Source organism: Notamacropus eugenii, chromosome 3, assembly GCF_028372415.1.
Source record: "Notamacropus eugenii isolate mMacEug1 chromosome 3, mMacEug1.pri_v2, whole genome shotgun sequence".
NCBI classification, from domain to species: domain Eukaryota; kingdom Metazoa; phylum Chordata; class Mammalia; order Diprotodontia; family Macropodidae; genus Notamacropus; species Notamacropus eugenii.
The window spans coordinates 364,036,922-364,061,721 of NC_092874.1; the positions used below are offsets into that span (position 1 = coordinate 364,036,922).

At 39.1% G+C, this 24,800-nt stretch overlaps 1 protein-coding gene across 1 annotated transcript in view; it reads left to right on the forward strand.

The window, feature by feature from the left end:
* Positions 1–24,800, forward strand: part of RGMB (repulsive guidance molecule BMP co-receptor b) — a 34,408-nt gene that overhangs the window by 3,367 nt on the left and 6,241 nt on the right. Inside the window, exons 3-4 of the mRNA XM_072597363.1 lie at positions 1,718–1,968; positions 7,478–7,986. Of these exons, the coding sequence (XP_072453464.1) occupies positions 1,718–1,968; positions 7,478–7,986 (760 nt within the window). The remainder of the gene's footprint in view (positions 1–1,717; positions 1,969–7,477; positions 7,987–24,800) is intronic.

A 24,800-nucleotide genomic window follows, 5' to 3' on the forward strand; every position in this document is an offset into this window, starting at 1 on the left:
CCTGCATGAAGGCCCCAGTCTTGGCTAGAGCAGAGTAAATGATCAAGGTAAGGAAGGATACTGCAAGCCCCTACTATGGAATAGCACATTATTTAAAAGGAGGGGAGGGGAAAGGGTGAATATCGGCATGATTTATTATTTCCAAACAGTGCCAATGTTGTGATCTGGGACCTATGTGGGGACTAAAAAAAAAGTCAGTAGTGACATCAGTTTAAGGATGATAATAGATAGGGAAAGTGGATTCAAGGAGGTTAGATGGCAGTTCACCACTACTGATAATCGTACTGAATCCTACTATCTTATCCCAAGATTCTGGTTTTCTCCCTTTTCAGTCTCCTTACAAATTGGCCTTTTCCTTAGTTTTCAATTCTGGGGGAAAAGTTGAGATTTAGTTAATGCGCTGCTTGGTCATGCCTCACCTAAGCTGGGACACAGTTATATAGCATTGTAAGCTACGTGCTTTCCTAAGCTTAAACCTGGGGGGCATGTAGGACAGGTAGCTACCTTTTTTCAGGTGAAGAAACTGAGGCTGAGAAGTTGTGACTCGCCCTATGCACGATTTCACCATCAGTGAAGCATCTGGGGCAGAGCATTAACTTCTCATTAATCTAAATTATCCTCTGATCGGGCATGTGAAAGTTTGCCGACGGTGGGTGAGCTAAGGAAAAACGACCCTATGGGCCCGAAGTGGCCGGCTCTGAGCTGGTGGGTCCCTAGGTAGCCCCCAAGCCCTGACTCTGACGGTCAAGGCAAAGCAGAACAGCGTTCTCGCGGGGCTCCAGCGCCCCGGCCGCATTAGAGGTGCCAGGAAATCCCAGCGCGAGCCTGCGGAGACCTTTCCCAGCCAATCAGGAGGCCCCGGCCTGCCAGCCACATTCCGACTGAGAAAAGCCCCGTTTCTTTCCTGCTGGGCTCCACTCTGGAGATCCAAGTCGGAATGTGGTTTCAGGGGAGGTGATTGGCTGCGAAGGTGAAGCCCCGAGCACGTGATTCCCAAACGCGGCTTCTCAGGAGCGCGGACGGAGATAGGGCGTGGCCGGCGGGGGCGGGGAGCCCGCGAGAGAAAACGAGCGAGCCAAATTTGGGAGGCCGAGCGGGGCGCTCTGAAAGTAACCCCGAAAGAGTCACCCCCCCGGCTTGTGGGGCCGCTTGTTTATATTAGGCTGTATTCAAACTGGGAAAAACAAAACGGAAGATAGAGCAGGCCAGGCTGAATGAGGGCGATGGCAAGTCGCTGCGTCGCAGACAGTCCGGGCTAGCGAGCCCTGGGCAGGGAAGGCGGGCCCTGCAGGGTCCCGGGAAGCGTCGAGTCTGTCTGGGTCTACCGGTGCTCGCGGCCCCCGGGGACGCCGCCGAGGTAGGAGCGAGGCGCGGATTGGCTGGGGGCGCGCCAGACGTGGGCGGGGAGTGCGGCGCTGAGATTGATTGATGGGGCGGGGGAGGGGCGAACGGAGACACTGGAGCCAGGCCGGGCCCCGCGCGCACGCTCGCCCCCCACGCCCGCGCGGCGCACTCAGCCCCTGCCCCCGGCCTCGCAGGAGCCCGCGCGCTAGCGGCGTTCGGACGCGGGGAGGAAGGCGGCCGCACTCACTGGCGTTCTTTGTGTTCTTTTCTCCCCCTTCGCGATGCTGCCGGGGGCCGTTTCCCTCCTCCTCTGGCGCGGGGTTCGCCGCTGCTGCGCGGGCGGCGGCCGCCTCTCGGCGTCGCGGGACTGAAGGAGGAAGAAAAGGAAGCGAGGCCCGATCGCGTGTCCATGCAGCAGCCCCGGTTCCCGGGCCCCCACGCCGCCGCCAGAGCCCTGGAGGAGACCTGTATGGACGGGCATGGGGAGAGCTGCCCCTCACTGCGACGCCGCCGCCGCCGCCGGGGCTGAGCCGCGCCCGCGCCGCCTCCGCCTCCGAAGCCGCTGGCGCTCGCCTCCGCTGGCCGCCCTGCTGCTCCTGCTCGGCCTCGGGGGGCTTCCCGCAGGTACAGACGGGCCCCTGCCCCTGGGGGGCGCCCACGCAGCGCCTGCTCCCCACGCTCGACCGCAGTGACAGGCGCGGACTTGCGCGGGGAGGGGTGGAGGTTGGGGAGGGGGGAGAGGCCCCCTGGCTCTGACGAGTTGGAGATGCTCCCTCGGGAGAACTTGGTAATGGTGTGGATGGGGCGGGGGAGCCCACGGAAGAGATTCCACTTCTTTGTGTCTGGTGGAAACCCCTAGAGAGTGCAGCAGCAAGCTCTCGTGTGTGTGTGTGTGCGCGTGTGCGTGTGTGCGGTGTGTGTGCGGGACACCTGGCAGCAGAGCCACCTTTTAGCCAAACCTTGTCGCTGGAACAACAGCTCCAAACTTTCAGACGTTTGGCCGGTCTTGATGGCCCCTTTTCTCCAGCCTTCTCCCTCCTTTGCATAGACCTCTGAGGGATCTCCCCTCGGTGAGAGCCTCGGGGTGCTGCAGGGAAGGGGCACCATTGCTTTCTGCGATCGCCTTTACCTGAAGCTGGGGCTCAGACCAAGTTTCCGCTGCTGCAGAGGAGCCGGGGCTGTTCCTCTGGAGCTGAGGGAGTGGTGAAGCAGAGATCGGGCTTTTTAGCCGTAATGTGGCATCTTCTGCTTGTAACTAAACACTTCTAACCGACTCCGCATTGGAAAAATCTGATTTGAAGCAGCCTTCGGTTCTCTCCCTAAAAACTTGTGGCTAGAAACATTTTCCGGGGACTATGGAGAGGGTGTGAGAGAGGTTAATATTTGCCAGCTGTTGTATCGTCCATGTTATTCTTCCCTAATGAAAACAGCACTGTTGTAGGTACTTTGATTTGGGGCTGCCAGAGAAGGAGATCATCCTTAGTGTGTCAGAGTACCTCCTAGATGGGTTGGATTCATTCCACTTAAAAGGACCACAAGAAGGTTTCTTTGTAAGGCATTGGCTTAGAAAAGTCATGTACTACCAACTGGAAAGGGAGCTGTAAGTTTTCTCTTTTTACCTCAGGATCTTTCCAGTGTATTCATATGAACATTAATCACCAGTGCTTGTATCAGCAAAGTATGTGAGTACTGTGCTTTTCAAGCTACCGAGATGAATGGTGTAATTGTCACTTATTTACTAGGTCACACCATCCATGTTAAAATCGGGGATATCTGAGTAGTGGAGGGGGAAACAGAAGAAAACACTTTGCTGCTTGTAGAAGGCAGTACGACCAATTTTGTCTTGTATGATGTGTTTCCTATTGCAACTGCTGATATGAAGGGAAGATAGAGGCAGACCTTAAGAAGTGTGTCAGGTTTCAGAATTAAATTTTTAAATGAGTGATTTTATTTCGTTTTGAAAAGAAATAGCTGATTGTATGCTATATTATCCAGGAATACTCTTTGTCCATGTGTAAAAGGTGCATTGTTTTTAATTGTTGAGAGGATCTTTGAGAAGGTGGTAGGAAGCATTTCAGTGCTTGCATCACTTTCTGGTTGTGCTTAAAGAAAATAAAAGTTGAACCGAATGAGTGTTTTAACGAAAGGGCAATTTTAATAAATGTTTTGCATTGTGTGGGTTGATGTGTAAAGTACTAGGTATCTGCAATAAGACAATATAAAGCACAATGTCTTGCTCATAATTGTAGTAATAGCTAACACTTATATAGCATTTTTAAGTTTGCCTTATGTAATCTCATTTGAGCCTCATGTTAATTGTGTGGGATAAACACTGTAGCTATTTTTACCCTCCTCCCCTCTTTCCCTCCACCATTTTACACGTGAAGAATTGAGGCTCAGAGGTTGAGTAACTTGCCCATAGTTACATTGTGTCTGAGGTGAGATTTATGCTTAGATCTTCTGACTCCTAGTTCAGCAAGCCATATGATATGCCATACTTACTGTCCAGTGGTATTTAATGTTATTTTTTATTGTAATTGTTAAGGTAGACCTGTTTTAGCTTTGACTACTCAGGTAGTGCATGCTGATGAAAATTCTATTAGAAGCATACTATTTGGTCCTTGAAGACTATCACTTTCTTGGGTAGGCTGCAAAAAATAACAGAAATATTTATTTGGAAAATTAAGACTTCTTTGTTTAAAAATTTGGAATTTGAAGCTTAATTATTTTTTTAAGATCATTTTTAATGCAGCCTTACTTTATTAAGGCAATAGTTGAGAGATTTCTTTGAACATTTGTTTCACTCTGTCCTAAGGAGTTTATGTTCTGGAAAAGGGATTGCTTAGCCCCTTTCTTTAGGGTGAGCCCTCTTGTAAAAGCTGTACTTTGTGAAAATGCGAGGAATGATTTGTGTTCATTTCAGGGATCCTAGTCAAGTGCTTTTCACAGATGGGCGACCATATGTTTTATCACTGTAATCTTGGCATTTGCCTCAGCATGCATATGGCTTAAACATTCATTCTTTCTAATGTAGCTTGCACATATCTCACATCAAAAAATTCATTACATTTCAAAATTATATGGGTAAATTTGGCCCGTTGATTTGTGACAGTTTTGTGTTGAAATCCTTAGCACTAGGATCTTTTGTAAAATACACATCCATTAGTACATTCTTCTCCATTAAATGAAATGAAAATAGAGCAGCTAATTTTCCTTCACATTAATAACAAATAACTTGATGGGAAAAACAGTGAAACCTTTACTTGTAAATTTTTAATTTACTCCCTTGGGAAAGCATAAAGTGCTTTATTCACATATATTTAACAAAGCTCTGCATTTCCTGACTGGATCAAATATGAAGCAACTTGCTTTCTCATATACTTCTTGGCTTTCCTTTGCTGGATCTTTGAGACTATTTCTGCTTAGCCTTGTCTTGGCATTTTGACAGGAGGTTTATTTTACCTCTTATAACAGGCGGAGTGTGCATTGCCATTATAAATTCATGAAGCCTAGATATTTCTGGGGGAATGCTGCAAATTAGTCATCATAAAGAAACTTGGGGCACAGAGTTGAAACGGTTGGATCTGGGCCTGTATTTCCTTTGCTTTTTCTGCAGTTTTCCCACTTCCTTCACCATTCTATACTAAAAGACCAAACAGCAGCCCAGCACTATTAGTTCCTCATCCCTGGAATACTTAGTTTCTGTTTTGTGTAGTATTTCACAAAGGGATCAACATCCACCTACCAGCTAAAGGAAGGGAGTGGGGAGAAAAAGGGAAAGTAAAGGGGTTAGAAATTTAATTCTTCTTCCTTTTCTTTTTGGACAGTTAGTGCCACTACTTTTGATAGTTTATGACTATTTGAAATAATTACAAGTAAATGTATGCTCGGTTGAATTTTATAGACCATAAAAAGAACAAATAGGCCCAGTAAGTTTAGCAGAAAGTTCTTGTGCTATCACACAAGTATAAAAGCTGGATGTTAACGAAATTATCTTAAGACCATATTTTCATGTCTTTACTTTCTCATATGCTGTGAATCACTTGCTTGAGTCTTTACCACCACGGCCACTACTAATGTATAAATGATAATACATAATAGAGAAAATGTAGCTTTTAATGGAAGGTAAAAGACAGAAAGAGCACTAGATTTGATATCAGAAGACTTGGGTTTGAATCTTGACACCCCTAACTTATTTTACCTGTTAACTTTGGACAATTATTTATCCTCTTTGGGCAACCATGTCAACATCTATAAAATTAGAGGCTAGGATTCTATGACCAGTAAGGACCTTTTCAGCTCCAAATCTATGATCCATGATCCTGTGAGGACTGGGGATCAATAGTGTTGAATCAAGTGTTAAACCCAGGAGTCTGTGCTTACCATTTCTGTTTAACAAAACTAAGTCTTCTGAACTTTGTCTTTTTATTTTTCTATCTGTAAAATAGCTTCAACTCATTTTTTTTTTGTAGTATATTGCTTTGAAAATGATCAAGTTTCCTTTGAAGGGAATGACTTTAAAAAGTACCTACTTTAACTACTCTAAACTATGACGCTTAGAAAATAGGACCCAATGCCATCAGCTGTTTTTGTGATGGATGCCTTAAAAGATAATGCAAATTCAGGATGATAGTTATGGTTCAGTAATTACTTTCATTTGTCCAATGTGCAGTATTCATTCCTCTGGTTTTGAATCAGTTAAAATTAACATCAAAGCCTAGGAGTTCTAATTTCCTTTTTTTTTTTTAATTTAAAAGGTAAATAGAGGAATAAGATGTTTCTTTATATATTTTTAAATTTCTTAACAAAAATTATGTCATCAGTGATTTATTATGGACTTTAAAAATTTCCCAGTAAAACATGTTAAAGTTCTTCTGGGTTCAAATTTAAGGTCATTGTTGTAAGGTAAAGCTGAATTAGGATTTATTTAAATGTCTTATTTTTAATACCCATGGCTTGATCTATTTTTTGTAGGTCCATTTCTATATTCCAGTATTTTTATTAGGATAAATATTGGTTTTGTTCTCTTTTCTTATGTGTGCTTTCATAATTCAAGAACAAACCAAAAAGATATTTTGGCAGTTATTTTTTTGTCTTTTATGGCATTCATTATGCATTATTTCTCCTTAAGAAAAAAGGCTAGCTATAGCCACATCTAGAAATCATACTTTTATGTTCATTTGTTTTCATGGTTCTAAATTTTAAAAACATTTTCAGTCATAGCCATCTGTCTCTGTTATAGAGAATATCTCAATGCCTGTCTTTTCCTTTGTAGTTGGCCATCCATGGAATAATAAATCCCATGCAAATGTTTGGTTCAGAGCATTTGATTTCATGGCCCTGGGAGAACAGGAGGAAATTAGAAAAATTAAAATTTTTTGGCAATACACTTGTTTATAGGTAGGTAGTTCTAGAAGGCAGGTTCATATGTTGTGGTTAAAGTGGAGTGTGTCTATGCTTGGCTAATAGAAACTTTTTTTTTTTTTGACTCTTAGTACTTTCGCTTTCTTGGTATAGGGGCTACATAGATACATAGTATGACTTCAGACCCACATTTTGAACTTTTAAATAGATTTTCTGTAGTTTAGAAATGTGTTTTTTTCCTTTGGGTAATGATAGGTGCTTCTGTTTTTCACAGTATCATCTCAAGTAGTATTGCTTTACTTTAGCTCAAAATTTTCTTAATAGTGAAATAGAATTCTAGTAGAAAATAGAATTTACATTAAAGTACCTAAGTATTTTTAAGTGTACTTGAAAAACATAACAATTTGAACAAATACTTTCATATCAATACTTTTCTATCATAGCTTCTCTCTAAGGGTCATCTAAGTTGAGAATAATTATTGTTTGTGGTTGGTTTAGGTAAAAAGTTTGTCTGAGAACAGGGTTTTTTTAGGGTAGTTTGATTTAAGAGAGGCACAAAAGCAGATTTGAATCTGTATTCTTTTAGGCTCTTTTAAATTATTGCTGAAGCCCCTGTCTTCTTTTTTTTCTTCCTGATGGGGGAGGAGGGCAAAACAAATAGCTCCTGAAGGAAAATCTTAGTTTTCTTACATAGTTCATTCAGGAAGTAATATAACCTCTACAAATGTATCACCTTTTAAGCAATTTGTTGTTATCTTACTTCCTTTAGGTTATTGCCAACAGCCAGCCCAGTGTCGAATCCAGAAATGTACTACAGACTTTGTGTCGCAGACTTCTCACCTGAACTCTGCCATTGACGGCTTTGATTCAGAGTTCTGCAAGGCTCTACGTGCTTATGCTGGCTGTACCCAGCGTACTTCCAAAGCCTGCCGTGGAAACCTGGTCTACCATTCAGCTGTGCTAGGAATCAATGACCTCATGAGCCAGAGAAACTGTTCCAAGGATGGACCCACATCCTCTACCAACCCTGAAGTTACCCATGACCCTTGTAACTATCATAGCCATTCAGAAGCTAGAGAACATCAGGGAGGGGACCAGAGTCCTCCCACTTATCTTTTTTGTGGCTTGTTTGGAGATCCTCATCTTAGAACTTTTAATGATCACTTTCAAACATGCAAGGTGGAAGGTGCCTGGCCTCTTATAGATAATAATTATCTTTCTGTACAAGTGACAAATGTACCTGTGGTCCCTGGATCCAGTGCTACTGCTACAAATAAGGTAAGACTGACTTTTCTTTTTTAACTTTTCTAACTTTGAGTTATGTAATGAGCCAAATTTGAATTGAGAAGCAAGAGTTTCAATTAAAATGGAGCCATTTTTTTCCTTTTTTTTTTTTTTTTAAGAATTGATAAGGGTCCGTTTTAAGAGTTTTTGATTAGGTTTTTACAGCTTTGAGTTGCTCAACCCAGTGCTAGGGTTCATTGTAAAACAAGCCAGATTATAAAACAGAAATATGTGGGATGAAAAAAAAAGCTCAAAACTTGAACAACTAGGCAATAATAATAATAGTTTTTCTACAGTATGCCTGTTTCTATCAATTATGCCTCCATCTGAATAATACTATTCCTGTCTCTTTAGGCATTCAAATAACAAATCAACTGAAATATGTGAGTTGGTAATAGTAGGTGTCTGAGGCCCAAGGAATGACCTGTTTGGGAAACAAATTTCGTTGAAAATTTAGAAAAGGTAATAAAAAATAGTAGCTGCAAACTAGCACTGATGCAGACTGTCTAGGGTGTCTTAGCTATGAACTTAGTGATGACCAAGGGTGTGTAGGGTGTCTGTTGCATTGCAGTGATGTATAATCACAGGATAATCTGTGGACCACAGAATAGCAAGTTAAGGCCAAAGGTGGGGAAAGGAGCTAAAAAATTACATTCTGCTTGCTCTGACCAGCTGGTCCATGTTTTATGTAACCACTGTATATGAGGGGTTCTTAACTTTATTTGTGTGTTGAATATCTTTGGCAGTCTGCTATTTTGCGGAGATTGCTATTTATAGATAGAAGAATGCTCAAAAAGGCAGTACCCCCTTTTTAAAATGTTTTTAATGCATAAAATAAAATGCATAGAATTACAAAAGAAGCCAGTTATATTGAAATCTTTCATTAAAATATAACACCAAAAACAAATCCAAGTTCTTGGATCCCAAGGTTAAGAACCTTATCATTAGTGTTTTACATAGAACTAGATGGAGACCTGCCCATTGCCTTCAAAACTTTTGTGGGACTGTCCTGGGAGAGAATGATCTGTGTGCTGGCCTTAGATTCTTGTATCAGTCTTATTCGCTGTAAATAAACGAAGGAATTACTAATATAGAATTTTTGCAAGAAACGGTATCCTCAGTATTCCCATCATCACATACTGTCTCTGTGGAAGGTCTTAATGTAAATATATCATATTAGACAAAGATTTTTTGAACCAAGTAATTGCCAAACTTTTGTGTTTTTTATCACTTTCTAAGAAAATGTTATATTGCCTCACCTGTAAACGTTCTACATGGCATATGTATTTTAAAATTAATTTTTGTAGACGTAAAAAAACTGTTACAAAACCTCTGGAGATAATTGGAGACACTCTTATGGGTGTCCAATTTGAACTTCATTTCTTTAAACTAAGAAGAGCTTTGGACATGTAGGATTAATACAAAAATGTCTGCAGTTACAGTCTCAGCCAAGACTTAAAACTTCCCTTTTGGTTTTCTCAGTCTTGTAATCAACTCTATAAGAGATTTTTGTGTAGAACTTTTTTTTTTGTCATTTTGTTAAGGAACATGTTAGTTATAATGTATACAAGGTGTGACTGTAAAAGAATCCATCTCATTACTTTTGTGATTTTTAAAAAAGCCCATCATTTATAACCAAAACATTCTTTAAGTCCACTAAACTTTGAAATGCAAGAAGAAAATCTCTCTTGGGGGTGTAAAAAGTCAGTACTGGAAATTTCATAACTTACTGGAGGCCTGTGGAGATGGCATAGAATGCAACCATTATCTTGTGTAGGGGTCAGAGAGGAAGAGATGACTTGTTTTGCAAGAGACTGATGCACCTTACAAATTGTCACATCTAGTAATGGCTCTTGTCTTCTTTCAGCCTTTTAAAAATTTGATACTTTGGAATAACTATACTTAAAACTATTCTGTAGGATCTGCTATTTTGTGGAGATTGATATTTATAGATAGAATGCTCAAATAGCAAAGGAGTAATTGAAATATTTTCATTGGTCTTTTGTTACACTGTTGAAAAATGGTTCTTCACATCTGGTAACCATGCTGTCCAGCAACAAAATCCTCCATGACTTTGCTACAGCCTGTACTGTGTCTCTTCCTGAACCAGTCTACAAATCCTTTCTCAGGGTTTGTTGAATGCATATACATATCATATACCAGCTAGTCTGAGGTAGGAAATACTAGAATATATCTCAAGGATTTCCTTAATTTCCTTAATCTCTGTACTAGATCTAAAATTTCCTTAATCTCAATACTAGAATATATCTCAAGGATTTCTTTTAACTTCCCTTTTCAGGATTGACCTATAATCTATTAAGCTGTGGTCAGCTCCATTAAAAAGATTGATATATTTAAGCACATTTTTATTTTGTTTCCATCCAAAATTGGACAGTCCATTGGACTTGGATACCCTTTGCCTAATCCCTCCTCCCAAAAACATTCTCCCTTTGTTAAAAAAAAAAAAAAGTATGGTGAAAAGGACTCCTAAGTGGGATATTCCTCTCTTACGCCGAGTTCTGTCCACTTCTTTTCTTGAGCAGGTCAGTTTAGGATTATAGATTTAGAACTGGAAGGGTCTTCAGGGGCCACCTCAGTCTAACTTTGTTACTTGAAGATGAGATGATGAAGGCCGAGAGACATTAAGCGATGTGCTCTAGGTCACATTTGTGGAGTCAGAAATGGGATTTTAACTCTGGTCCTTTCTCTAGTCTGTAAGTACTATTTCCATTCACTTTTTAATTTTTCTCCCCTTCCCTTTTCATACTTTTATACATCTATCCTTCTCCCTTCCCCCAGAAAAACAACCCAAGAGAAAAATTAGCAGGTAAAATTTTAACTTTTTTTTTTTTTTAAACCTCAGGAGGCCTTTTCTAACTAAACAAAATAAGTGATAGGACCTGTTACTTTATGAAATGTGCTCTGACTTGATAGCTGAAGGGCAGATAGGTTTGTCCAGACAAAACATCTGAAGAATACTTACATGGGTCAGGTAGTCTAACCCTTCATTTTACAAACGAGGGATTGAGACCCTAGAGAGTCTTAAGTTTTTTTTGTTCCAGCTCACATAACTAGCCTGAGTTCTCCCCACCATACAGTGTTGTCACCACATGTATAGATGTGTCATTTGTCCACCTTTTCTTCCCCACTCCTAGAGTAGAGTGTAGCATATCTTGCTGTGTTTAGGTGTTTTTTTTTTCAGGAGCTATTTTTTGCATTCTCTCCTCCCCTCCACCATAAGTTAATAGTCCTCCTCTTTTGGAGGAGGGTCGGTTCTGTTGGAGATATGTGTTATATTTTCCACACTATCAGGAAGGTACTTTACCAACTGGTAAGGTTCTCATTCTTCTCTCAGCCTCCTTCCCTACCCAAGAAGGGGGCTGCAGGGGTTTCTGGCATAGCAGCTCTCCTCTGCAAGATCCCTATCATCTCTGAGTCTTCCTCCCTAACTGGATGCTTGAGATGAATGTTAGCACCCAAACATGGAGGCAAGGCAAGGTGAGAACCACAGAACTGGAACTTCAGATAGTTTCTTGAAGAGGAAGCATTTCTTTGTAGGATGAAGAGAGCCCAATTTCATTGGCTTCCAAAACACTAAGCATAAGCTGCCTTAGATGGGGCTAAAAAACCTCTCAGGAATCCTCAGTGCAATAGTTTCAAACTCTTATGGAAACAGGCCACTTATGTATATGTAAGGGTCTCTGCAAATGGCATATTGACTAAGAAAATCACATATTAGCATCTGTGTTCTATTGTATTTGTATTTATTTTGTTAGATATTTCCCAGTTATCTGGTTGGGCCACACTTCCTGCATGTTTGACACCTTTATTGCATCCACCCTTCATGCCACAATCTCTATACTTATACTCACTGTAAGTTATTGTTTAGCCAAGTTATGTGTGTTATGTATCCTGACATAAGCAAATCCAGGATAGAATATTAAAATCCAGATTCCCTGACAGTGTAAATTAGGTTGAATTATTTATCTTTCAAAACAATTACTAGATACTTAAAATGTTAGAGCAGGAGGGGACCTGGAGAATTTATAGTCCGAAAACCTTATTTTTATTCTTTGTTGCCTGGAGACACAAGATGATTTGTCTAAGGGCATATAGATCATTATGAATACAATTGAATCTAAAATTTGGTTTCTTAACTCTTAAGCTAGGAGCTGTTCCATGTGGTCTCTCAGGAGCAGCTTGCACTGGAATGTTTGAAATGTGACTGTTTGTAGGAATTATATTTTTATGCCATAATTCAGGAATATACCTACTTTTTAAAGTAAAATATATCTATAATGCTGATTAATTTTTTTTCTTATTCAAACCAACATCCTGCTGCCCTTGATCCCTGCTTCTCTCTCTAATCACATACTCTTATGTCCATGTTTTTTCTGTCATGTTTCTATTGCTTTCAGTCATACTACTTCTTTCTTGTCTCAGTAAGAAAAGAAAACTATGGAACCTTTCTATTTCCTTTCATTGTAAATTTTCCTGTGCACTGGATTGTTATAGAAGCTCATTTATTTGCAGGTTAGCGTATGTGTTCAGGAAAGAAGTTGTACATGTTTGTACCAGATAATGCTCATGAGGGAGAGTGACAAATTGTTTCTGGTGAATGGACAAGCTGGGATTGCCCTGGTGTCCCTGTTTCCTGTTGTCACCACTTTCCAAGCTGACGTGTTACCAGTTCTCTAGATTCAGGTGGGCAGGATAAATCTTAACAGCTTCCCAGAGCTATTGAGAATATACATCTTGGTGTTCCATTCTCCATCTCTGGTCAATGAAAGCTCTCAAATTCTTCCAGCCTAGCCTTTGGCCCCTTGTGTGGAGTCAGTCAGTTTTCTTGTTAGTCATTTAAAAAGGACACCATCTCTCTAGCTACATAGTAACTTTTCATTGAGTTCTCCAATAATTCATAATGGTGGGGAGAAGAGCAAAGCAATTTAATCTGGATGACTTCTTCTTGTCTTCCATCTTCCTCAGTTATGTTTCATTTAAAGCCTATAGAATAGTAGAAGATGAACTAGATTTTGAAACAGGAGACCCTTGTTCAGATTCTGAATCATACTTGTTCTCTGAATGACCATGGTCAACTTGCTTTACTTCTGTGACCCTCAGTTTATTTTTTTATAAAGTAGGTATACTAATATTGTATACATTTCAAGGGATTGTTTATAAAATCCCAATTTCAAAGTTAGAAGAGACCTCAGTGACAACCTAGTTCATCCCATGTCTGAAAAATAATCCCATATTCCCAGCAAGTCTTTACACAAGATCTCCAAATGAAGGGGAAGCCATTGTTTTCTGATAGTAGTGTCTTCCACTGCTGCTGTTAAAGCTCCATTAATTACCCCAAAAGTTTCTTAGTGGCTGCTTTGGTGTCTTAGTTCCTTCATGATTCTCCCCAGCATACAGTATTCTCCTTTGTACATGATGCCTTCAGTTAGCTCTTATACCTTCCTTGAATTCCAGGGTCATGACCAGGGTTTAGTTATGTGTCCAATAATTGAAAAGCATCAGTCTACATTGATCTTTAGTTTGATAACTTTTGGCTGTTGGTCCTTCTTGTCCTCGAGAGTGGTGTAGTCCTTGGAGCAAGGTTTCAGTAATCTAGTCACCTTTAACTGAGACTGCCAAGATGAGTGTCAACTGTAGTGATACACCTTTATGTTACAGGCAGGTGACCTTGATAATTTGTTTACAATTATACCAAGTTATACACAGTGAGCCAGAGTAAGTTGTGTTTTTTTTTAACATGAACATATTGTATGACAAACTGCTTTCTTTTTCCAAAAATTACTTTGTTGTGTTACCAATCCTGTTTATCCTGTGAGATTAAATAAGTATTATGTCATAATTTTCATGGTATTATATAGATAAGATATTGGATACCATTTTTATTCACACTTTTACTGAGCTAAAAAGTGATTATATGGTTGTCCCTAGGGAGAGAAATCTAAAGGAAATACAGTATTATGAATTGTATAGAAATACATAAATGTAAACTATTTTTATTCCCTCCCTAATTTATCTAGATTTTTATAAATTTGTTTTATATAAAGCAAAACACTTTTTTACTTCTCCTGTATCTTTATTAACATGTGCTAGATATTATATATAGATATATAATTTTTAAAAATTAAAGCACTGCCACATTTTAGATTTCCCCATTCCTGCAGCTTCCTCCATTGTTCCTTTTCAGATGTGCCTTAGAAGAAGGAGTTGGAGCAATGGAGTCCTAATAATCCATTCCTTAACTCAGAAGTTGCCTGTGCTACTTAAGTAGTGTCCTCATTAAGAAACAGTATACTTCTTCTGCTTTAAAACCAATACACTGCTTGCATCACCTGTTAGTCTGTAGGCCAGAAGCCAGAGCGTAGTCTGTATGCTACTGAAAGTTAGAACTTGCTTTTCTGTCACATTTCCAAGGCTGGAGCTCTCTTAAATGTAAGAGGAAGGGGCAAGAAGAAGCATTAGATGGTTACTCATTTTTAGTTGGCATCAAACAATATTAACCAAATAGTTCGCTTGTATGGAATGTGGTGGGCAAAAATTGCCTATCCAGTTGAGCAATGAAAAATCCTTCCTATTTTTTTTGTTCCACATTTATTTTGACTGAATGGAACTTACTTATCTACACAAAGTTTGTTGTCCTTTGGATAGAGCAACTTAAATTGTGACTTTAAAAAAACAACAAACACATCTTAAAAAATTGCCAGTGAGAATGGAATGACACACATTTAAAATATTTAACTTGGTCAACCTGGGAGGGGTTGGGGGATGCTTGAGGTTCAGGGACTTCTCATGAGACTCAGCCCTGTAAGAGTAGTAAATGTTCCATTTAGATGGTTATTTTGAGTTGACGCTGTGTAGAATTGATATGATAGCATTTTATAAACTAACTTGTGAGGTATTCTTCATGTTACCAAAATGAAGGTAATCTTTTTTTAAAGGTTTGTGTGTTTGTCTGGGCATGCCTTTCTGCCTTGTGGAATCAGAATCTAGAGGACCTAAGAAAAGAGGGAAAGAGCATTGATTTGAAAATTTGCAGTTAACAGAGTCACTGGTCTCTGGAACTATTGTCCTTGACCTTCCTTCCTGCCTGACTTACTGTTCCCAAGAGGAAAGAAGCTCTGTGGAAAACCTCAACTTTCCTTCCTTTCTTGCTGTTTTGCATTCTTCTAGATATGAAAAATGTTTGTGATAGACTCAGCAAGGGTGAGCCCCTGCTGTTGTCTGGACCATCTCTACCCCTGCCACCTCAGAGTTCAGCCTGAGTAACTCTAAGGACCAATCACTTGACAAGTAAACTTAGTCATTTGTGGCTTCCAGGCTATTACACTATTATTTGACTCCCATCAACAGACTACAAAGAGTGGGCCTGGCTAGGAATCAGTAACTAAGCCCCTGATTTCCTTAGTCTTTTCAGGCCTCACTGTAGCCTAGGGTAGAATCTGGGTCTTTTGAGGACACCCATGCCACGATGGGGAAAACTGTCTGCACTTGTCTAGCTTCAGACCTAACACTTGACAGCAACTTTGGCCTTTCGTAATTCAAAGGTTATTACATTGCGGAAAAATAGAGGGAGACTGGTGGTGAATTTTCGTGCAGGATACCTTAAGTGACATCAATGATTTGAGGATGGTGGGGTCTGTTACTTCTTTAGGTGTCCCCTGAAAGGTTGGTAGCATCTTCTTTCTGGATATGTTTATAATGTTAGGGTGATAGCCAAATTAGCTATTTAAAAAAAATCATAGTGGAATAGTGACTGGGATTCCCCTACTGAAACACCTCCAGTGGTTCCTAATTGCTTTCAAAATAAAGTACAAACTCCAGAGCCCCTTATTCAGCACCATCAGACTCAACAAGCAATTTACCAACCTTTTTAGGCTACTTTGATGCTGCACTTCTTGACGTAATCTGCTTTTCTGGGCTTTACACTGTTTCCTGAACTCATCTTACATTATCAGACTTCCATGTCTTTGTTCACTGTGTCTCCTGGGTTTGGACTGGTCTATTTTCCTTTTTCCACCTCTCCTAACCCCTAAACATGTCTCTCCCTGTTGTAATCCTTCTTTTTTGAAGTCCAACTCAGATGATAACCTTCCTTCATGAAACCTTTTCTGATTTCTCCCCTTCTCCCCTAATAAGTAATCTTATTTTCATCAAAATTCTTATAATACTACTCGTTAACTTTGCCTGTGCATTCGCCATAATGTTTTTTACCTACACTATTTTGTTTTTTCATGGTGAGGTGATAAGTATCATAAATTCTTGCGTGATATTGCTAACAGAACATAGAGTCTTATCAGAATCTCTTAGACTTATTGTCGTAATGCCTAGTTAAATGTAGATAATCTTATCACCAGAAAGCTGGTTGAGCACCAGATGATTTTTCTGGTTGTTATTGGGGGGGTAAAGCAGACATTACTCATGGAGAACATTTACTATAGAATTATGAAATGTCATTCACAGAAGTTCTCTCTGTCTGTGAAATCTTGACTCCTTCGGCTATCAAAATAAGTAACTCATTTGTCTTGAATCCCCTATAACTACTTTTGATCCCAACCCCATCTTCTCCAGCAGTTTGCCAACACAATTATCCGCTCTCTAATCTTTCTTTTCTGCTGCCTACAAACACGATCAAATCTCTCCATCCTCAAAAACAACTCCTCACTAGATTCTAGCATCCCTGTAATCGTCCCTTTCAAAGACAAACTCCTGCCCTCCACCAATTGCCATTGCTTCCTTTCGTTTTATTCACTTCTTAACCCTTAAACCTTGAAACTGCTCTTTCCAGTTTACTACATATCTATTAATTGCCAGGTCTTTTCTCAGTCCTCATCCTTCTTGACCTTTCTGCAACATTTGATGTTGTTGACCATGCTTTTTTTCTGTACACTCTGGCCTCTCTTGGTTTTTATTTTTTTATGGCACTGTTCCCTCCTGGATTTCTTCTCTTAACTGTCTGTGGATATTGGTCCTGAGCCGTCTTCTTTCTCTATAGTCTTACTCAGTGACCTCATCAGCTGTCATAGGTTTAATTATTCTCTCTATGGTGATGATTCCCATATCACTTTCACATTTCCAGCTGCCTTTAACATTTCAAACTGGATGTCCCCTAGTTAACTCAAACTCACCATGTCCAAAACAGAATTCATCTTTCTTTCTGGACCTAACCAACTTTGAAACTTCCCACTTACTGTTGGGGGCCCCATGCTTCCAGTTATCCAGGACTGCAGATATCTATTCATTTGTTAAATCTTCTTGTCCACTCACTGTACTGGATCAAGCTCTCATCATCTCTCACCTGGACTGTCTTAAGTCTCTATTCTATTTCATCAATCATTCAACAAGCATTTATAAGATACCTATTATATGCATTCTCCTTGGCAGTGGGTGTATACAAAGACACAAATGGAACATTCCTTACCTTAAACGGCAAGTTATTTTCCCAGAACCATGTCTGTGTCATTCACCTATTCAGTGAACTCCAGTGACTATTGCTTTTAAGCTCAAATAAAAACTTCTCTGTTGGACTTTAGAAGCCTTTCACAACTATTTCCCCACCTCCCTTTCCTATTCTACTCTTTGATCCATTAGAACTGCTCGTGTGATTCCTTACGTCTGTAACCTGTAACTTTATGCCTCCTACATTTGTGCCCTTGCACTGGTTGTCCCCCTGTGCCTGGAATTTGCTTCCTTCTCATCTCTGCCTTATAATCCCTTGTTTCCTTCAAAATTCAATTCAAGCTCTGCTTGCTACATAACCTTTCCTGACTATATAGCTTCCCCTTCTCCTCACTTAATTCTCCCTCCTTCTCAAATACCTTGTATACCCTGTATAAATACATGCGAACACACATATGTTGCCTCCCCTGAAATAACATCTGTGAGGGCAGAGACTTAAATTTTTCTCTTTGTATACCCGAGTCCTAGTACAGTACCTGGCACATAGTAGATAAATGTTGGTTAATGTTTCGTTTTTGTATACCCAAAACCTATCCGTGTGTTATATTTGTGCTTAACAAGTATTTGTTTAAGAGTTGCTAATTTAATTAGTCTTTCTTGTTTTGTAAGTTACTTTGTGGAATTGGCATATTTTATCCCTGCCTCTAATATGGTTATTCTCTACCAGTGGATTTCCACTGCTGGGTTCCATGTTAATAGCTTAGACTACCTTCAAAGCCTCCAACTGTGTGTAGACATCACCCTGTTTGCCAAGTGGTCCTTTAGCTACCAAGCCACCTCTGTTCCTGTTATGTAGTACTCACCTAAGGGCAAAACAAAGTCTTGTTACTCTTTGGATAGAGAAGAAATGTAGCACAGGAGTGGGGAAAAGAGGATGAGAGACTTCGTATGGAGATAACTTATAAAAGCAATAAAATCACTCTCATTTTGAACCTTAATTACCTACAAGGAGTTAGAAATAATAATAATGGATTTAAAGCATTCACTTCTGAAATACAATACTGGATCGCTTAAAAAAAACATCTGCATCTTGGTTCTGGCCTCTATATGTATTTGGTTCAGACCTGTGATTCATCAGTGTTAGGAACAACAAAAGTGCTCCCTTTTCATTCTTTTAATGCAGATCACCACATGCTCTTAGAGATTTGCCAAGGACAGGGAAAGGAAAGATTGTAACTTTTCTATGGTAATATAGTTCACTGAAGTCAAAGGCAAGACATGAAAGTTCTTGACTCTGAGGTCAGTGTTCTATCTCTTAACCATTCTTTCATTCTCATTCTCTTGATCACACCATACATACCATATAGTGATAATAAAGTTGTATTTGTTTCATTGATTTACATATGGTTTCTTGGCATTGTATAGGTTTGTAAAGTCAGGAAATTTGTTTCAATGCAACTTGTTTTTCTAAAATTAAAATGTAAAATCTTATGTTTTCAATATTTGTGAAGTTCTAAAACATATTCTAACTCATCTGGATGAAAGTGATCATAAAGATGATCAAGCTATCGTAAATTTTGGGGAATGTTCTCAAAGTTTTTTAAATTAATTTTTAAAAATTCTTAACTTAAGCACTAAAAAGGATATAGCATTTCCATTCATGAAGCAGAACACAGAGGCTTCAAATATGAAACCGTGAATCTTCATTTTATTCTACTTCACTTTTTAAAAAAGCATATATTAATAAACAGTACACTACTTTCAAAACTGCCCTGCTTGTCTGTGCTTTCTTCTCAACTACCTTTTGTTCTCTTTTTTGCATTTTAAAATGTTACAGTGGCCTCTTTTATTGACATCTCTTGCTGAACCCCCCCTTGCCCATTTAAAAATTGCAAGGAAAAAAAACCTTTTAATAAATAAGCATAGTCACCAAAAAGTCAATGAACACAATAACCATGTCCAGAATTATGTCTCTTTCTTCACTTTGTGCCCATCGTTTTCTTTCAGGAGGTAGCTAACATGCTTCATCAAAGGTCCTTTGGAGATCTGCTTGCTTATTGCATTGATTAGAGACCTTAAGTCTTTCAGAGTTGTTTTTCTTTATGTCGTAGCTGCACTTGTATAGATTGTTCTACTTTTGTTCACTTTTTTCTGAATCAGCTCACACAACCTGGGATTCTTTGAAATAGTTTTTCGTCATTTCTTATGGCATAATAATATTAAGTTCATGTTACATATTATATTTGCATACCACAATTTGTTCAACTATTCTCAGTTGTCTGATAAGCAATGTAAGGGACATCCCCTTGGAATCTACTTGTTCTCTTTTCTTTTTTCCCCTTTTCATTTTGCCTTCAGGATTTCAGTATGTTTGGCTTGTGATTATTCCCTTTCCAGTATTATCCTCCTATATAACTGTCCCCCACTTCTCCCTGGTTTGTCTGTTGAGTTTGATGTATTTCCACACAAAGCTGTGTGTGTCCATCCTTTATTCCACTTCAGATAAGAGTGAGATTCATCTGCTGCCCTCACTCTGAGCTCATTTCTTCTTCATGTTTGTGTAGGCTTTTCTTATCCCAATTAGGAGAAACAGCAAGCTCCAAACCTTTCTTCCTCGTTTCTTTTCCCTCTTCAAACCCTCAGAACAGAACTAATCTAAGCCAGGCCTTTTTTCTCCAATTCCCTCAATACCCTTTGAGAATATTAAAGTTCTGAAGGGATTCTTGTTTCTTTTCCCTCTTTTAGAATGTTAGCACTACATCACCATATAGTTCCTTCCCAAATGCCAAAATAAATTTATCTTTCTTGGTTTCTCTTGACTCTGTGATTATATTTCAGTTATTTCTCAGCTCTAGTATTTTCATCAAAAATACTCAGTTCCATTAAAGATCCAATTTTCCCCCTCTGTTCCAGTAAGAGTCTACTTAGCTTTGCAAGATAAAATTATTCTTGATGGCAAGCTTATCTCTTTTGCCTTTTGGAATTTGTATTCCAAGATCTCTAGTTAATAGTAGAAGCTGCTAGATCACATGTGAATCCTTCCTCTGTTTACTTAGTATTTGCTGTTACTTTCTAGATGTTTCCAGGATATTTTCCTTAATGTAAGAGAATTGAATTTTGACTGTGCTATTGCTGAGACTTTTGATTGTCTTCTGATTTTGTTCCAATGTTTCTTACTGTGTCAGGGTCATTAGTTTTTGTTTGGTCTATTCTAGTTTTCAGGAAATAGATTTCTTGGGTAAGATTTACCACTTTATAGGTATTTATGTAGTTAGTCCTTAGGATAAAATTTTTTTTCTTTTTTTTTTTTTAAGTTACTACTTGTAGCTAGAAGTCACTTTCTCCTTTTTGGCAATCTCTGGACTAGAAAGGCAAAGGAATTGATGCTAGTTTCTTTATTCTTTGATTTACTGACCTTTCCAACTTTAGTTGCCAAACTGAAACTTTGTGCTGTGACCAGGCTCTGCCTCCTGCTGTGACTTTTAATGTTATGTTCAGCCTAATTTGGTTTCACCCTGAGTTCTTGGGCTGATTAGGTCCGATGGATTTTTGAGGTTCAGAGTATTGAATATTCATGTCCATGTATAGCTTCACTGTGGAGTGTATTAGGGACCTTGTAGCCACTGGGTCTAAGGTGTTGGAGGTCTGAGGACTACTGTTAGGTGGTGGTTGCTGCCCTCTGCTGCCACTCCCTGGGGCTTCCAGGCTACAAATTTAATGGGGCTGTCTCTGGTCTCACTAGTCTGAGGTCGTTTGCCTGACTGTCATTGGCTTTATTCTTGGGCTTTACTGCCATCAGTTTTCTGGGTCACTTTTTGTGCAGTTCTGGGATGGAGCAAATTGACTGTAGTTTCTTATTGGCTTTTTAAAAATCTTTCAATATGGTTTGAGTTTCCAGGCTTTGCTAGAGTAGGTATGTGGAAGCTGAGCAGTATCCCTCCATTCAGGCAACTATTTTGGCCAGAAGTCTGAAGGTTTTGTTAATAATAATAGCAACTCAATTTTATATATCATCTTAATGCTTGCAAAGTGCTTTCTTCACAACAGTCTGTGTAGGTTGTATATTACCATTCATGTTTTAGTCTCCATTCCAGTCAAACTGGTTCACTAATTGTTTCCCAGAAGTGACATTCTGTCTCCTACCTTAATGTTTCTGTACTCCCTCTTTACTTCTTCCTCTTAAGAAGTACAATTCTGCACAAGATCTTCCATGATCACCCAAAATTAACAGGCACTCATATTCCTGAAGTTACTTTGCACTATTATGCATTTACTTGGGCTAGAAATCACTGTAGTTTTTCATTTTTGTAATTAAATTTTATTTTCCATTCTGAAGTCTCTCCCCCAACCCCACCTCTCTCATTAATGGAGAAGGCAAAAGAATAAAACATGTTAAAATAATGTATAGTCATGAAAAACAAATTCCTGCATTTGTCATGCCCCCAGAACAAAGAACAAGAAAGAAAAGAAAAGAAAATATGCTTCAGTTTGTACTCTGGCTCTATCGGCTCTCTATCTGGATATAGTGTGTCTCATCATGAGTTCTTTGGAGTTGTGGCTGGTCATTGTGTTGATCAGATGTGAAGTCTTTCACAGTTGATTACAATTGTTGTACAAGTTTTTCTCTTGGTTTTGCTCATTTCACTTTGCATTAGTTCATACAAGTATTCCCAGATTTTTCTCAAACCATCCCCTTCTTACTTTCTTAGACTTAAATAGTACACCACATTTATCTGCCAACACTTGTTCATCCGTTCCCTGCTTCATGGTCATCCCTTTCGTTTCCATTTTTTGCCACCACAAAAAGAGCTGCTTTAAAGATATTTTTGTATAGTTGGGCCCTTCTCCTTTTTCTTTGATTTCTTTGGGGTATACTAGCAATAGTACTGCTGGTTCAAACACGCAGTTTAATGTATTTTGGGGCATAGTTCCAAATTGTTCTGTAGAATGTTTGGGCTAGTTCACAGTTCCCCCAACTATGCATTAGTGGACCTGTTTTCTGACAGCCCCTCCAGCATTTGTCATTTTCCTTTTCCTTAGGAAAGAGCTTTCCAGTGTCCTCCGGTCAAAGGCAGGAAAAGGCTCTGGCAAGGGTACTTGAGGGGTGAGTTTCAGAGTTGATTTCATCTTGCAGAATGATGAATTTCTAGAGATCATGAAATCCAGGTCAGGGTGTGAAATAAGCTAGATCAGGGCATGATAGAAGTTACACACAGTCAACCTTATGCTTGATATCGGAAAAAAAGCTGCTATTAAGTGTTTCTATGTGCAAAATTCTACTAGTCACTGGAGATTAGGACAAAAATGGAACAACCCCTGTCTTCAAGGAACTTAAAGCAGTCCTGAAATGGCTGCCTTGGGAGGTAGTGGCTATCCCTTCACTTGTAGGTCTGGAGGTAAAGACTAGATCACCACTTATCAGTTGTATCAACTAGAGTTCTTTTCTGGATGGGAATTTTACTAAACTACACTGCCAAGGTCCCTTCCATCTCTGAAATTCTATTTCCTTAGATTATTGTTGCTTTTTCAGGGGAATTTGATTTGTATTCTCTCTGTCTCTGTCTTGTTCTCTTTTCTTCCCTACCCTCTCTGTTCTCCCTCTTCTTTTTTTCTCTTGTCTTTCTCTCCACCCCCCTCTTTTTCACTATCTCTACTCCCTCCCCCCTTCCTGATGGGCTTTGTGGGTGGTGAAGATCATGGGGAAGAAAACATTAAAAATGAATGAGAAGAGGTGGAGTAGTTTGTCTAAGGATTGGTGGTTGAGGGGGTGGGGTGGGGGAAATTTAACAAAAGGCATTGATGTTTTAAATGCACAGCAGTAGGATTCATCAATAATAAATAGTGTGGCATACAGCAGATGTGCCAAATTGAGTTATTACAGTATATGGATTAGTTCATAGAGAAAAAAATAAACTGTATAGCTGATGTTAAAGATTCACGGAATTCTTCTAATTAAAATTTGTAAGAATTATGTTCCTTTTGACTCAAGCTTTTATAACTTCTGCTTGGAAGCATAAAAGTGTTTTACTTAACAAAAATTGTAGTTTAAAATTTTTTAAATATTTTAGGAAAGAATTATTCAGAATGAATAGATTTTTCTGTCCTTAATTAGGAGAAAATAAATTCCTGATATCTCATCCCATTTAATGTTACAAGGAAGCAAATCTTTTCATATTGAAATGGATGCAGAATGAAGATGTGATTTTATAAAATCATTGATCTAGAGCAGAGGTTCCCAAAGTGGCTGTTAGTGCCCTCTGTAGGGCACTGGAATGATCCAAGGTGAGGGGTGGAGGGATGATGCATAAAGAAAGAAGAGAAGAAAATATGAAAAACTGTTCATACATGTTTCATATGTTGTATGACAGAGTTAAAGTTGATTATATTCTTTTCCAAATAAACACACAAAATGGAAGTTATAACCGATGAATGGTCAAGTCTGCTGATTAGGTCTTAATAAACAAGTGTTGGCAGGGGAACATGTTGCACATTGTAAGGAAGTCCAGCATGCATCAGAATATTTGTGTGTAATGACTTGTTTACAATATGATGCTGTATGGTTCTGTGGTGCTATTGCATCATCAAAATTTCAACGCAGGATAAAGCCTTCAAATTTATAATAAATTATTAAATTTAAAAATCATCACTTTTTAAAAATATACTTAATATTTTTTGAAATAACGCAAATTTAAAAAACTGTTACAGGGTTAAAGAAAGAGGATTTTCAGGTGGGCGCTGAGAAACTTTTTAAAATGTGAGCTAGCCAAATAATTTTGGGAACCTCTGATCTAGAGCAAAAAAGAAACGTGAATGTCATCCATTCTATTCTTCCTCACCCCATTTTATAGATAAAGAAACTAGAGACGTGAAGAGACTTACCCCTTCTCACAAAGGTATGGTAGACAGCTGCTGGATTCATGCCCAGGTTCTCTGATTCCAAAGCCAGCACCTTTTTTCTGTGACATGATATTTTTGGTCTTTACTCTTCTGGTATGTCTAGTTATCCTCTTTTTCTCTTTATATCCCACAACCTCTTATATAAGCAGATATGCACTAGATGGAATCCCCTAAATAATCCCAAAGTACACTTTGGAATCTGTTATTCTACACACTTTCTAGAGTGGTTATCATTCCACACATGTGTTTTGTATGAGATCATCTTATGCAGTAGAAAACCTCACTAGTTTCTCCTGTCGAGATTATCCCCATGAAATTGAAAAGAGAGACAGAAATTTGTCTTGGGTAAATAGAATCCCTCATTGGTACAGAAGAGTAGTAACAAAACCTAGTATTTTGAACACCATAACAGATGTGTGGGAGTCTGTATAAAGTGTTTTAGGTGCAAGTGATAAATAAAATTTTGTGTGTGTGTGTATGTGTGTTAAATTTCTGGA